Genomic DNA, 15000 nt, shown 5'->3' with positions numbered 1-15000 from the left:
TATATTTTTTTGTTTTATAATAAATGTTCCTGGGAGCATATTATCCAGTGTGCTGACTATTTTTACGATTTGTGTTAGTTGTTTAATGGAAAGACATGAAGCAGAGTAGAGTCAGGAGACAGAGTACAAGAACAGAGTATGGAGACAAGAGTGAGCCACCATAAGAAAGACTAAAGGACGGAATTGAAAGAGAAAGAGACAGAAAACGACAGCATAGTTAGAATCTGTTAAGTTGGAGCAGAGCGACAAAATGCAATCTGAGATAAGAATTAGACAACGTAAGACCTTTAGTTAAGCTCACAAGTTGAAGTAGCAAATCTATTCCCCCCCCCCAAAGTGTATAAATCCCCCCTGAAGCATAAAAGGGGGGAATTCTCCCCCATTTTGAAAGATGAATTTCAGGCCCTAGCTGCCAACTTGCTTCTGATGAGCAGGTTGGTGCCTTGTATGGTTTCCTCTGCAGTCGTGTGAATGGGTGAAAGCAATGCACATTGTGCAAAGCGCTTTGGATAACGGCACTACATAAATAAATGCACCATTTGTCCATTTTTCTTACTTTGACGCGGATTTTGCCTCAGCAGGCGTTAGCCTCTGCCCTTCATTTGCTAATGTGTGACAGTACTTTTCTATAAGTTTCTGTTTCCTTATGTAAATGCATGCAACCGTGTGAGCTGTGCTTGGTCAGCTCTTTTCGGCACATACAGAAAAACATACAGCACGGACAAAATCTTCTGTAGATGCCAAAGCCTTCGTCCGCACCGTAAGAAGTCCATGCAAACCCTATTGGCGCACTGCTCTTGGCATCTGCCATTTTTGCACGGCTGGCTGCAATTAACACAAGGGGGAGTGAGAGAGGCTTACAGACAGACAGATGTACAAGCAGACCCAGTTTTCTACTCCTAGATGGGGGCAGCCATGCCCAGGCCGACCTCCTCCCCTCCACCCCATCTGCCCCAGCATATTTTGGAGCTAAAACACACCATTGAGTGGAGCAACAAGGCAGGCCTTGTCCAAGGCCACCAAACCTCATCTGGACGGCCAGCAGGGAAGCACTGTGCGTGCGCGCGTGTGCGTGCAGATTGCTGGGTAACAGCCAGGCCAGGTTAAAATAATTTGCTGCAGCCTTTCAGCAGTGAGCTCCAGAGGTTCCTCTTTCCTCTGCAGAAGCACATATGGCATAGAGACACACATACATATGTGGAGACAAGAACATGCACATATACCGCAAAACCACACACGCACACGCTTACGCACATAGACACACAGACACTATAAGTGTTTGTGTGTGTGTGCGTGCGTGCGTGCGTGCGTGCGTGCGTGCGTGCGTGCGTGCGTGCGTGCGTGCGTGCGTGCGTGCGTGCGTGCGTGCGTGCGTGCGTGCGTGCGTGCGTGCGTGCGTGCGTGCCTGCGCACACAAGCATGCATTTGACAGCTCACGCAAATGGCATGTTTACAATGAAAGTGGTGAAGTTCAGCAGAAGGACCAGATAGTTGTCCTTTTAACGTCAACACTTCTGCTGTGCTTGGCAGGAGCCCTCTGCACTCCCGCTCTCGCAGTAAAAATCCTCAGCGTTAATTTGACTCTGAGCGTGTAAAAACAGGTCAATTTTTACACTCTCAGAGTCAAATTAACACTGAGGATTGTACAGGGTACACACCGTTCCCAAATCTCTCACCACTCACAGTATGTTTCTTTCCTACCTCTACTGTTTTTCTCTCCAGACTCTCTCTCTCTTTCTCCTTTTCTCTCCGTCTCTTGCTGTATACATCGAATGATCGAACCCATTCAGAAGACTTAAAAGGGTAACTAGCAGGCAACACAAGCAGGAGAACTGGATGCTTCCTGTATATATGTATATGTAATTTCACATTAATCAATTATTACATGCAAAGCATTAACATTATGCTAAACTAGACCTGATATATACATTTATAGTTGGTTGTTCTGTGAATAAACTATTGCTCTGGGGTTTTATTAAGTCAAATCTGATTGAGTTTATGCATTAAAGTCTCGAGTCAAGTTGAATCTTAAACCAGTTAAGTCGCAAATAAGTAAAGTCTCACAGCAGAGTAGACCAAGTTGCAAGCCCTGATTTTTGTGAATTAAATAAACTATAGTCTAAGTCTCCAGCTCTGGTAAGAGGTTTTTGGAAGTAAGCCACAGTAAAGTGATAGAAAAAAGCAACAAGTATTTTTTCAACCTTGTTTTTGATTGTGCCATTCATCTTTTTGCCTTCATTTCCCTTCAATATAATGGTTACATACAATACCATATTCAATGCACACTGTATGTTTAATGGTTGGCACAAGACGGTCATGTTAAGAATGCAAATGTATTCAAAACAGTACAGCTTGTCATGGTTCATGATACCCAGACATGGCTTTGGGCAAAAGTTAGTGTCTGTCAAATAAATATGGCATCTAGCAGTGTACGACTATTTAAAAGTAAAAAATCCTTCTATTGTTATTTATCCAAAACTCTGCCCCTCATAATTGGTGTGCTTTACTTGCTGCCTTTAATGACACTATATACGTTTCTAGAGAAATCAGACCAAAGGTTCTAAACTAAACACACTCTTCTTAGGCACTACTTTTACAACTGTTGCTAGGATTCTGGTTCTGTGCGTAGTTCCATGATGTCAGACAGTACATGGCTTACGCAAACATCAGTAAGCTCAGAAGATGAAGTGGCATTTCCCGCAAACCACAAACAGTCCTACAGTAGGTAGGCTGTCACGATAACCGTACTTGACGATTAATTGTCAAACAAATAATTGTGATTAACGATGTCATTATGTTTTTGGCATTGAACATTGGAACAAAGATATTACTGACATATTTAATACTTTTATACTTTTGAAAACATATTTAATAGTAGAAATAGCCGATCTACAAGCTCACAACATCGCGACGGGTTGTGAGCTTGTAGATCGGCTATTTCCATTTTTTTTTTTAAATGTATGAATATTTGCGATTATCTCAAATAATTGCTATTAGGCGCTTATGTAATAATTGTGACAGGCCTAACAGTAGGTAAATATCAGCTATAATCTCACAGCCTAAAATGCTACCTTAAAATAAAGCCTATGAATTAGTCCTAATGGTATCAGATATATTACCAGGTATGCAACAGTGCAGCACACATCAAATTCACCTCAATGTTCCAGACACGATAAATACATATTAGGCTAATTATGGAACAGCTGTTATAAGCTTTAACGTGCTGTGAACATCCTGTACTAAAGATGTAACTTTTGTGATGAACACTGTGATGAATAAAATGTTTTCTCAGGCACCCCTCCACAGTAAAAATCCTCTGTTAATTTAGTATAAAAATAGACCCAAATGGACCCCCAAATGCATTCTCAGAGTCAAGTTAACACTGAGGATTTTGCTGTGTGGGTATAGTGGGATCATTAAACCAGTACCACATGCCCTACCAAATGACCCTATTAAGCTGCAATGTGACAAAAAGTCACACTACCCCTGGCACTCAGAGCAGGCCATGTGTCTCCCTGGAAAATCGTTGTGCGTCAATGAGAGAATATGGGCCTTCCTTCAAATAGCTTTCTGAGCCCAGGTTTCTCCTTCAAAATCTGCTCTCTATCTCTGTCTGTCTCTCTTCCTCTATTATGTACAGTATACTATTTGATATATGATGCGATGGTGAATATGTTATGCATTCAAGCATTGCCTCATTTGTAGCTTATAATGAATACAAAAAAAAGATTCTTGCGAGGTTTTCGCTTGCATTATTATTGTATATTATTGTTTGTCTTTAAATGTCTCGATGAATGGAATACACAGGACCTTAATGGAAACAAGCCCTGAGGGCTTATCTGGGTTATCCTTTTAGCATTATTTTGTATAAATATGTGCCACCGTGTCTTGTTTTTGCAAACCACTAATAAAGTATTCAATCACTCAATCAAAGGCATATTTGCTTACCTACAGAATGCTAATTCTGCCAATTTTGACATGGTTGTAAAGTGAGTGACGCATTCTGGTTCATCACGTTGCCAACTCATTACTTATTCATGCTTTGCAGGTTTATATTTTGCCACAGTGACATGCAAGGGACAGTGAAATGAACCACTGGCAATGTCAAATGGAGAGAGAGAGCCAAAACTGCAAACGAAACACTTCATGGTAATAACAAATCACTTGAAAACATCATGGCTTTTTTTAAACGACCTACTTTTATGGCTGTTGCTATCCCGTAACAGAGAGTGTGTTTGGATTGAATGTGACCCAAAAAACACTAGCAAAGGCCTTTTTCCCCAAATCCCCACTCCTCTAGGACACTGGCTTAAACACAAACAACTTCTGTCACTATAAAATAACATAGAGCCATTCAGTGTGGATCTAATCCAGAAGGACCACAATGGTTTGCAGCTCATTTCAAAAGCCTTTACAATGAAAAATTATCACTAAATATTTCACATGCAGTACATGCTAATCTTTAACCCGAAACACAGCATTGTTGTGAGGTCATAGTGGGTACAACATGACTTACACTATCTGACTTTAAACAAGACTGGCTCTAAGCCCCAGCATTTTGTTGGGCGGATTTGTGGGCAGTTAGTTAGAGGAATAGTAAGTGATAGGGTCTAAATATATAATGTTAACTCCTGTATATGAATTGATCATTTGTAGTGATCCCATTAACATTAACATTATAACATTAACACACACACATTTTAACCATTTATTTATGTCCACATAAAGGATAATTGTGAACGCGGAAGGAGGCGCGCCTCCGCCCAAGTGGAGCTTACTATGAAACCGTGCTCGGGTTGTGTGTCTGTGTGGCTCTGTGTGCACTGCCTGTGTGCAGCCGCGCCCCCATGTGACTCACGCTCTCATTGGCTGCTGACAGATCTCAGAGTGGAGCTTACTATGAAACCAACCCGATCGTCCCCCAAACACGGATGAAATACGGTGAAATAGGACGGATTGACAAACGGCAATTCCGTGCATAGATGACTAGGAACTCCGAAACTCTGCATAGGAGAACCATATTCCCCCCATCAACTTCAATACGAGGCGGAGGCAGTCACGTGACTTTCTCTCTACGCTCTCCCCATCACGGTGAAATAACACGGATTACAAGTCCGTAAATACACAACATAACAATTTAAAAAAGACAAAAAAATATATAGGGCTGCGTTCGCTTCCCGCGTCTTACTTGTACATACTTAACACACACACACACACACACACAGAGCATGCGTGAACACGTTTTTCTCTGTTTCTTAATTAGAAAGCGTGTTTAGTGATGATTCTTACTGTGGCTTTGGGTAATGTGTTGTTCATTTCCTTGTTGCGAATCGCTATGTGTAATTCCAAATGTGTGATATCTATTTTTAGTCGTGGTGCAATTTGCTTCGATTGCTCCATTGAACAGGCACCAGTGACACACACACGTACTCACACGCTTTCTCTCTCTACCTGTCTTTAACCAAACCCCTTACATCTCATAGCCTGGAGGGTTGCACTGCCAAACAGTTTCTCTCACTGTGTATTCGGTGATGGACGTTACTATCCCATGTAGCTTGCAAAGTCTGTCTCAAAGATCCCCATCACGAATTCTGACTCAACGTTCCGATAGAAGTCTATCTGTAACATCCCATAGCTGGCAAACTCAGTCACACATCATCAACAAGCGCGTCTGATGTGTTAGGCTAGGGTCATTCGGCCAACCAACAATAAAAGGAATAGAGAAGGTTTTCTCGCTTCTACTTGAGTTGTAGGTGTTTCTCTTGCTATAAGCTTCATGGCTCTGCCTCATAAATACTGCTTCTCTCAGGTACAACTGCACTCTGGAGAGATTTATTATCCACAGTATGTATACTATAGAAAGGAAGGAAGAGAGGAAGGAAGAGAGGAAGGAAGGAAGGAAGGAAGGAAGGAAGGAAGGAAGGAAGGAAGGAAGGAAGGAAGGAAGGAAGGAAGGAAGGAAGGAAGGAAGGAAGGAAGGAGGGAGGGAAGGAAGGAAGGAAGGAAGGAAGTAGGGAAGGAAGGAAGGAAGGAAGGAAGGAAGGAAGGAAAGAAGGAAGGAAGGAAGGAAGGAAGGAAGGAAGGAAGGAAGGAAGGAAGGAAGGAAGCCAAAAAGGAAGGGAGAAAGAAAGAAAGAAAGAAAGAAAGAAAGAAAGAAAGAAAGAAAGAAAGAAAGAAAGAAAGAAAGAAAGAAAGAAAGAGAAAGAAAGAAAGAAAGAAAGAAAGAAAGAAAGAAAGAAAGAAAGAAAGAAAGAAAAAAGAAAAGAAAAAAAGAAAGAAAGTAAAAAAGTAACTAAGAGAGAATGGAAAACAGGAGTGTGTGACTAAAGGTAATTCATTACTTATTTAATTATCACAATAAGATGTGGTACATCGTGTGCATGTGTGCGTGTGTACGTGTGTGTGTGTGTGTGTGTGTGTGTGTGTGTGTGTGTGTGTGTGTGTGTGTGTGTGTGTGTGTGTGTGTGTGTGTGTGTGTGTGTGTGTGTGTGTGTGTGTGTGTGTGTGTGTGTGTCTAGGTAACTTTTGACAACGGCCAACGTACAATAACGCCCCAGTTCTTACACTGAAGACCCTTTGGACTTTATTTAACCTACAGTATGATGCATCATTTGGTCAGTTTCAGTTTTTGTCATTTTCAGTTCATTTCACTGTGTGCCTCTTGTTTTGTGTCCCGTCTTGATCTGTATGTCTCTCTCAAGGATGTTACAAAATGCAAAACAAGGATAGGTTGCTAATGCTGGAGGGGACGTCTATAGCGTTTGGTCACTTGTTGTGAGGTCTGTTGTGTTTCAACAGACCTCAGACGAGGATGAACATTCAAAGCCATGAATCTAAGTGCTGAGAGAGACGAGGCAGTCCAATTTGTCAACACTCCTCCTGTCACCTTGTTCCCAGAACCACTGAGGCAAATGGGTAATGTTGCTGTTTTTCACTAAATGCAGGATTCCCTAGGCCTAGATAACGAAATTTGGAAACACAATCAAGCATCGTAAGTTATAGGATTTGGATTTTGGATCTGTCAGAAATGAATGTGTGAGACTGAAAACTGGGACTTAACCAGGGCCGGACTGGGACCAAAATACAGCCCTGACATGTGGGGGGAGGGGTTTCACTGTTTCAGCCCAGCCCTGCACATGAACTCTGCAGCCGCACTGAGGCCCCTGCTGGAAAGCATCCCAGCCCAAACATTAACGTAACTAATAATTGGGCCACGCGACCCTGAAATGACCGTAATAATCCTAAAACGGGAACGGAAATATTTGGGTGGCCCAGCGGCCCACTGGCCAGCGGCCCACCGGGCATTTGCCCGGTACGCCAAATGGCCAGTCCACCCCTGGACTTAACCCATTAAGACCTGAGGCCGATTCTAAAAAATGTTTTCTAAATCCTAACAGTTTTTTTGAAAATAATGTAAAAAATATTTTTTCACGATTTTTCAAAAATAGCAGATCTACAAGCTCATAGCGCAGCACTCGTGCCGCGCTATGAGCTTGTAGATCTGCTCTTTTTGAACGCTCCGTTCCCATTGAAAAGCATTGACAGAATCCGCCCTCATAGGCAGAATAAAAGTTCGGTGTGACTGCACCCTTAAAGGTTTCATGACGTTAAGTTTTACCACACATTACAAGTCTTTGTTATGGTCCTTCAAACGTGTATAGAAAGTTTTAACAAAAAATTCCACTCCATTGATCCATGGCAGGTGTTTTTCTCTCACATTTCTATAGCCTTTTCAACTGCAATGAAAAAATAAATCTTTGCCTGCGGGTGTCACTGGTGAGGGATTTTGCCTGTCAATCATCGCCTCTGCTCCGCCCCCCCCAAAGGAAAGGATAGGGGAGGGGAGGGGCGAGGAGGAGAGTGGGCGGGATTAATCGGCTGTGACCTCACTGCCGAAGGGCCAAGCTCAGATTACTTTTCAGCCTAATTATTCAGAAAACCCCAGACCACAGAAAATCCACTGAATGTTCAAAGTTCAGATTTTGTGGGTGTAATTGAGGTCATAAAACCCCCCAAAAAAAACATAAAAAATAAATAAAAAGTGAAAATGAATGTCATAGAACCTTTAATGTATTTTAGATCATTTCAGTGTTTCTATTAGACAAGACAGTGCAGTGAGATGGGAAGAGACAAGAGGCAAGACAAGTCTCAGACTCAGGTCCTCGTGACTCACAAGGAGCTGACCGATAATATACTGACACTAACAGTGATTTGCTCAACACCTGAAATCTTTGTGTCTATATACTACAGATTTTTCTTCTCCTTGCTTCCCGTCCCCCCTCTTCTTTTTCAATCTCTTTCTGGAAACAACAAAAAGATGGAGCATGCACAAAAACAAATTCAGCCTACTTTTTTACACCTGTAAAAACCTGTGATTTGATAATGTTGATTCTCCGATTATTTTTTATCTTCATCACACAGAAGATCGGGGTGACTGTAAAGGGAGCAGCTGTGTTCACAAAGGTATGCACAGATGCATATAATATGTAGACCCTGAACCTGCCACTTTACCATCCCTTGTCCGTCCACAGAATTTGGGAGGATGGCTTTTAGTTTATATACTCCCTGGTCCTGGAATCGGCTCCAGAAAGACATTACACTGGAGCACTTTGGATGGATGATTAAAAAAATTACTTCAGATGTTAAAGACTGATGTCTACTCTGCAGCTGCTTTACTTGAGTTTTTTATTGATGCGTAATTTGTGTTTTTGATTTGTGCTTTGTTATATTTATAACAAAGCACAAATTATAATCCCTGCATGTGTACTTTATTGGCCTGGGTTCCTTGCAAAAAAGAAATCTGTTTCAGTGGGACTCACCTGGTTAAATAAAGGTTACAACAACACAAAAGGATCATCCACTGCTAATAGTTAGGATAGGTAAATGCAGAGATCAAATTTCATGTACTGTGTGTGCAACTTGTCAAATACCCCAACAACTAAAAGGAACACAATTTAATTATTGTTTTAGTCTTGAAATAATATAATAAATGAGGGTACTGGGTATACAATGTCACTATCTCCCCTACCATCTGCCTCCATTACACTACAAAGTAAGGAGCATAGTAGTGACCCACTAATAAAATCAAGCTGCTTACACTCTCTACCATGTCAACATCCCTTGGCCCCTGTAGCCAGAGTCTATAAAGGGGAAGCTAGAACGTTTGTAAGGAGAGGAAATCACAAATTGATCAAGGGCTAGGCTATCAAGTGTGCCATGTTTTCAACTAAAGGATCAAGGAAGTAACAGACAAAAACTGGTTCATGGCAGAGACAGATTTCTACTTCCCAATAAAGATATTGACAACTCTTTTATTCGCTTCTGAACTATTGTTTTTGATCTTATCTGTCACTAGAGGGCATGAGCATAATGCAAACTGAGCCTAAAGTAGTCAACAGCTTTGAGAGATGACCGTGTCCAGGCCATCAGTGGCAGACATCGGTTGTTTCAACATGGTGTAAACATCTCTCCCTCAGTCACACATAATACAGTCTGTTCATGATATGATTACCATTCATGTCAGCTAGAGCAAATAATTTAGATCAAATGAGTGAGTGAGTGAGTGAGTGAGTGAGTGAGTGAGTGAGTGAGTGAGTGAGTGGCTGACTGACTGACTGACTGACTGACTGACTGACTGACTGACTGACTGACTGACTGACTGACTGACAGCTCTTGAACCCGGTCCATATATGACAGGATGTTACATTAAGTTGAAATGGAAAACTAGCAATTTAAGATGTATTTATTTATTCCAATGGAAGTAAGTATTTATGAGCATATGCAATTCTCACAGAAGCCTAGATGTGTCACGTTACGTTACGTTACGCTGCGTTGCGTTGCGTTGCGTTGCGTTGCGTTGCGGTATGTTACGTTACATTAAACAAGACTGCCTGCGCTAGCAATCAAGAACAGACAGAATGTAGATTGTCTGAATTTCAAACGAGCATGACAGTACACCTAATCAAAATATAAAAATCAGCTGTGCTGATCAGAGGGAGTCTAGAGCAGAGTGTCTAGGCTAGCAGTTTGCATGGGACGTTTGCGGCCGTAGTAGCTAAAATCGAATTTCTATCAAATACCTTAAATACTAGATTGAACTAACAGTTAAGTTTAAGTTAAGTGTTTCTCTATGTGTCCAGTCCACAGTTAATATAATATATCGAGAGGGCGGACTGCCCCGCCCCCAGCTATTAATTTCAATGAAAGTTGCTCAGTGGCGTTTGAAGCAGCCGGAAGTCTGCCGGAAGTACCAATACTGGGTCGAATATTGGGTCCAATACAGTTATGAGCAGGCGCACTAGGGTTTCTACGGAGCCCCTGAAGGGACATTAGTAGGTTTCAACAGTAGACGCAAGCGCAGTAGCATTTTAAATGCGGAAGTGTTGCTATCCCAGATTTGACCACCAGGCGAAGGCAGCTTCACTGTTCTACCGTGGGGGCTTGGTCCAGAATGAGAAAAGTTGTCTAGCGTGGCTGAGTAAACAAGGACTCTCTCTGTCTGTCAGACGGACCCCATGTATTTTCAAGATAACAAAAATAATACACTCGTATAAAGGTTGTTATTTTGAGGGAGAAATGTCCCGCAATCATACATTTTGATATGTTTTATTTTGATGATAACTGTTGTATAATCGCAATATTACAGTCCAGGGTGTGCTTTATAGTGATTATTGGCACTTCAGTGATGCTTTGAGGTGGATGTTGCTTAATTGAAAAAATAAGCACATCAAGAGTTGACCCATCTGTCATTGACAGTTGACCCACCTCGTTTTCATCTGTCAATCAACTACACCCCTGTCAGCTCCCATTTAAGCAAAAAATCATAAAGTAGCCTATCATGTGTCATCCCACATTTGGTTGCAACCTCATATTCGTGCATGATGGACGCTACACATGCGCACAGGCGGCTGGAACGCACGCACGGATAGATACACACACACACACACACACACACACACACACACACACACACACACACAGGCACGCACACGCACACGCACGCGCACACGCGCACACACACACACACACACACACACACACACACACACACACACACATCAGAGGCAATCAGCCAGGCAGGCCTTTGATTTTAACACAGCATTAGCTTGCAAAGTGCACTGTCCATTTACCTATCGGCAACACAAACACATTTAGGCACCAAAAAGCTGTATCAGGAGGAAGGTAAACAACAGTGACAATGTTGTCCTGCAAACTTGTTAGCCTAATATGAGAACACACAACAATAAGCCAGGTCTGAGAAATTGCAGCCTAAAGATAACACCAATACTCTGTTATCATATTTAATAATCTATTTATTATCTATTTATTATCTATTTATTATCCCCTTATGACTGGGAAAGTATCTGTGTCACTTTAACCGTTATTTTATTCTTTGGCTATGCAAAAAATAACAGATATACAAGCTCATAGCACAGCACCAAGTGTTGTGAGCTTGTAGATCTGCTATTTAGCATGCTCATTGGAGAAGCATAACTCAATGTGACCGTCACTTCTCCTTTAACCAAACTGCATGGATGCAATAATTGAAAGGTCATCATCTTAGAGGCCTAAAAGAAACAAAACAGAGATCTAAAGCACAAGTTGAAATGGTAAAAGTTGAATGGTAGCTGACCTGGTCCCGTGGAATGCAGGGCAGGGAGGTCCTGCGGTGGGACTTGCTGCTCTGATGAGCCATCATGTCCGAGGCCGCCACGGAGCTGGACCTCCGTCTCCTCTTGAAGACCGGGATGTCCTCCTCCTCCTTGGCCCCCCCGGTCACAGAGCCGCAGCACCCCGTCCCGCTGGTCCCTGGGGCCGGCAGAAGCCGGTCAGCATACCTCGCGAGCAGAACCCCGAGCAGCCCCAGCCAGTAGGCCAGGTAGGGTCTCCAGCCGGCGCGGACCGCCGTGCTCCTCAGCGAGACGAGGGAGACGGCCCGGACGACGCCGACGAAGACGAGGAGGAACACTCCCTGGCGCAGCCGGACGACCAGCAGAGCCCCGCCGGCCAGGCAGCCGAGGACCACCAGGGTGGCGGGGAAGGAAAGCAGCTGCTTCTCCTCCGCCGCCGCCGCGCCGCGCAGCAGGAGGGACTGTGCCGCGGCTTCGCCCAAGTGGCACGCCGCTAGCAGGAAGACCGCGGCGCGGACGAGCACCCCGCGGCGGATCAGGTACAGTCCGACCCAGAAGGAGGCACACAGGAGGGTGAAGACGGGGGAGAGCAGGCACCACACGGCCAGAAGAAGCTCCGCGGCGCGGCTCGCTGCGGAATGAAGAAGCGACCCGGGCTCACTGCTGCTCTGGTTGCTGCTGCTGCTGCTGCTGCTGCTGCGTGTGACCGTGTCTACATCTACATCCCAATCGACCAATCTGAGCAGCAGAGCGAGAACAACTGAGACGGAGGCCACGCAGACCGCAGACGACACTCCGCGGGAGGAACTCCATGTCACGGCGACGAGCCTCGGCCACGACTGGCACTGATGATCAGCGTCCTGACACAGAGGGCTGACACATGTTTTCACGTAGCCGTTGCGCGGCTCCAACGTCGTCGCCGCCCGGGGGTGTTTTTCATGAGCGCTCCGTGACGAGCCTCTGTCGCTGTCCGCCTCCAAGGCCATATTATCGCCTATCAGTCAAGCGAAATATATATATATATATATATGTGGCCGTCCTGGAAAATGTATTTAGTCTGTGATGGTGTGAGTGTCTCAGTACATTTTTCATACCCGTGTTGATTCCAAATAACGCACGCGGCGCAACTTAAAATGGGTAGTATTTCCCCCAAAAGAAATGTGAACCCAAATTGAACCAGTATAGCTCCTAAAACAAGGGGTATTCGCAACTTTACAGGTGTGATCAAGTGGTTTAAAACTTTCCCATTCAGCTCTCATTTGCCTTACTAGTCACTAGTCAGCCACCCCCTAATAATCAGCCAATGGACCAGAAAAGAAACTCCTGCGTTTCACACATCTAGGCCACTGCCTCTCCTCCTCCTCCTCCTCCTCTCACGGAGTCTCTCTCCCTCTTTTCCTTCAGCTCTCCCTCCTCCCACTAGACACTCTCCCTCTTTTGTGCCGCTCCGGTAATTCCTCCGTCACGTTTCAGCTCTTCCCCCTATTCTGTCCATTCTGTGGCGCCGAGCTGCAGTGAGGATGAGGACATGCCGTTTGTCAGTGCAGAGTGGGGATGGAAGCCATGTTTACATGAGGAATGTCCTGTGCTTTTTGAGGGAGAGAGATGGGGTTGCCTGTGGCTTGTCTGCCTGAGGAACAGGGGTCATCAATACAGGGACAAACGTGGCAAAGACTTGGCCTCATCCGTGGCAAATTTTTTGATTTTATTTTTTACACAGCATTATAATGTTCTTATTTTGATCATAAGACCCAGTTACTGAATGTCAAGTCTCCAGGTTTTCTTCAGAATGTGTATGACACTGATTTATTATGACACTGTGGCACATTAGGAGTCCACTACAACGGTTCTCATAACGTTTTATTTTCAAGGACCCCCATAACTCTCAGAGTTACAGACATGTAATGGTCATTTAGGGCTATAGGGCTTTATGTGTTTTTCAGCTAATATTGTATGTCTGTGCGGCTGTGCCTAATATAACATTTTGACAACAAATATCCACCACAAACCAGCATGGCCATGACCCTTGCTGAGGAAGTTACCACTATATCATCATCGATATTCATAATGTTGGCGCACTGCTACACCTGGTTATTAGATGGTGGCAGTATTTTTGATGAATATTTATAATTATATGGTTTTCCTGAACTCAGTGGTGGAAAAAGTACTCAAATGTTTAACTTAAAGGTAGGGTAAGTGATTTGCAATTATTCAAATAATTGCAAAATGGGTCTATGTTCTGATAGTGCTCGTTACTATAGAGTGTCCTGTCCATATAAAGAGTCTCCATGTCTCTCCAGCTCTTTATAAAACAGAAAATGTATTTTGTAGTTTTTTTGTTTTTTTTTGTAGTTTCATTTCCAATTTTATCCAACCAGGACAGAGAACTCAATCAGGATATAGATTAAACAAGTGAAATTGGAAGTGATGACACTTAGAAATGAGCAGACAAAATTTTAACTGGAACACTATACAAATTAAGCTTAAAAATGGGTACTTTCTCCTGATTGGCTGAGATTTTGACACCTACCGAAAAATGTATTTTCTGTTTATTAAAGAGCTGGAGAGACAGGGAGACATCTGTTACTGAACAAACACTCTATAGCAATGATTACTATCAGAATATAGTATTTTAACCTTTTAACAAAATACTTTTTGTTTTAACCAAAAAATATCACTTACCCTACCTTTAAGTAAAAGTATCAATACTGCAATGTACTCTGTTACAAGTAAAAGTCAGAAATTTTAAATTCACAAGTACAAAAATGTTTGAAAATAGCAGATCTACAAGCTCACAACGCAAATTGCCTTGGTTTAAAATAGGGCTAAAGTGGTTAATGTATATGTTTTATAAAGTAATAATTTATATCTGCAAAGTAACTAGTAACTAAAGTTTTCAAATAATTGTAGTGGAGTAAAAGTACAATATTTGCCTCTCAGATGTAATGGAGTAGAAGTAAAAGTATAGACAATTGGAAATACTCCAGTAAAGTAAAAGTACCTAAAAAATTGTACTTAGGTACAGTACTTGAGTAAATGTACTTAGTTACTTTACACCACTGCCTGAACTCCATATACTCGATGATAAATATTCATCATCATCTGAAGAGTATTGAAACATCCTGTGGCAGCAGCAACACTACTGAATGGAGTAAATAATTTGGGCCTATACCAACAGTCAGACAATAATAACAATGTATTTGTTTATTAGTTCAAGCCTGGGGAAACCCATGATAGGCCTATGGTGGTTCTCAAAAGTGGGATCCAGGGACCCAGGGTTCCTTGAGGCGGTTCCAAATAAAATGGACCCTTACAGGTCTGTAACTCTGAGAGTTATGGGGCTCCTTGAAATTAAAACGTTTGAGAACCA

General features: G+C 42.9%; 1 protein-coding gene across 1 annotated transcript in view; it reads right to left on the bottom strand.

Moving 5' to 3' along the window:
- pde3a (phosphodiesterase 3A, cGMP-inhibited) overlaps positions 1 to 12704 on the bottom strand; it is an 81016-nt gene extending 68312 nt beyond the window's left edge. The window contains exon 1 of the mRNA XM_080429133.1: positions 11633 to 12704. Coding sequence (XP_080285259.1) covers positions 11633 to 12616 — 984 coding nt within the window. The 5' untranslated portion in view covers positions 12617 to 12704. The remainder of the gene's footprint in view (positions 1 to 11632) is intronic.
- Positions 12705 to 15000: the final 2296 nt, after the last annotated feature.

This window comes from Gymnoscopelus braueri, assembly GCF_963280865.1.
Source record: "Gymnoscopelus braueri genome assembly, chromosome: 5".
In the NCBI taxonomy this organism is placed as follows: Eukaryota; Metazoa; Chordata; class Actinopteri; order Myctophiformes; family Myctophidae; genus Gymnoscopelus; species Gymnoscopelus braueri.
This window is presented reverse-complemented; position numbering and strand designations above follow the sequence as displayed.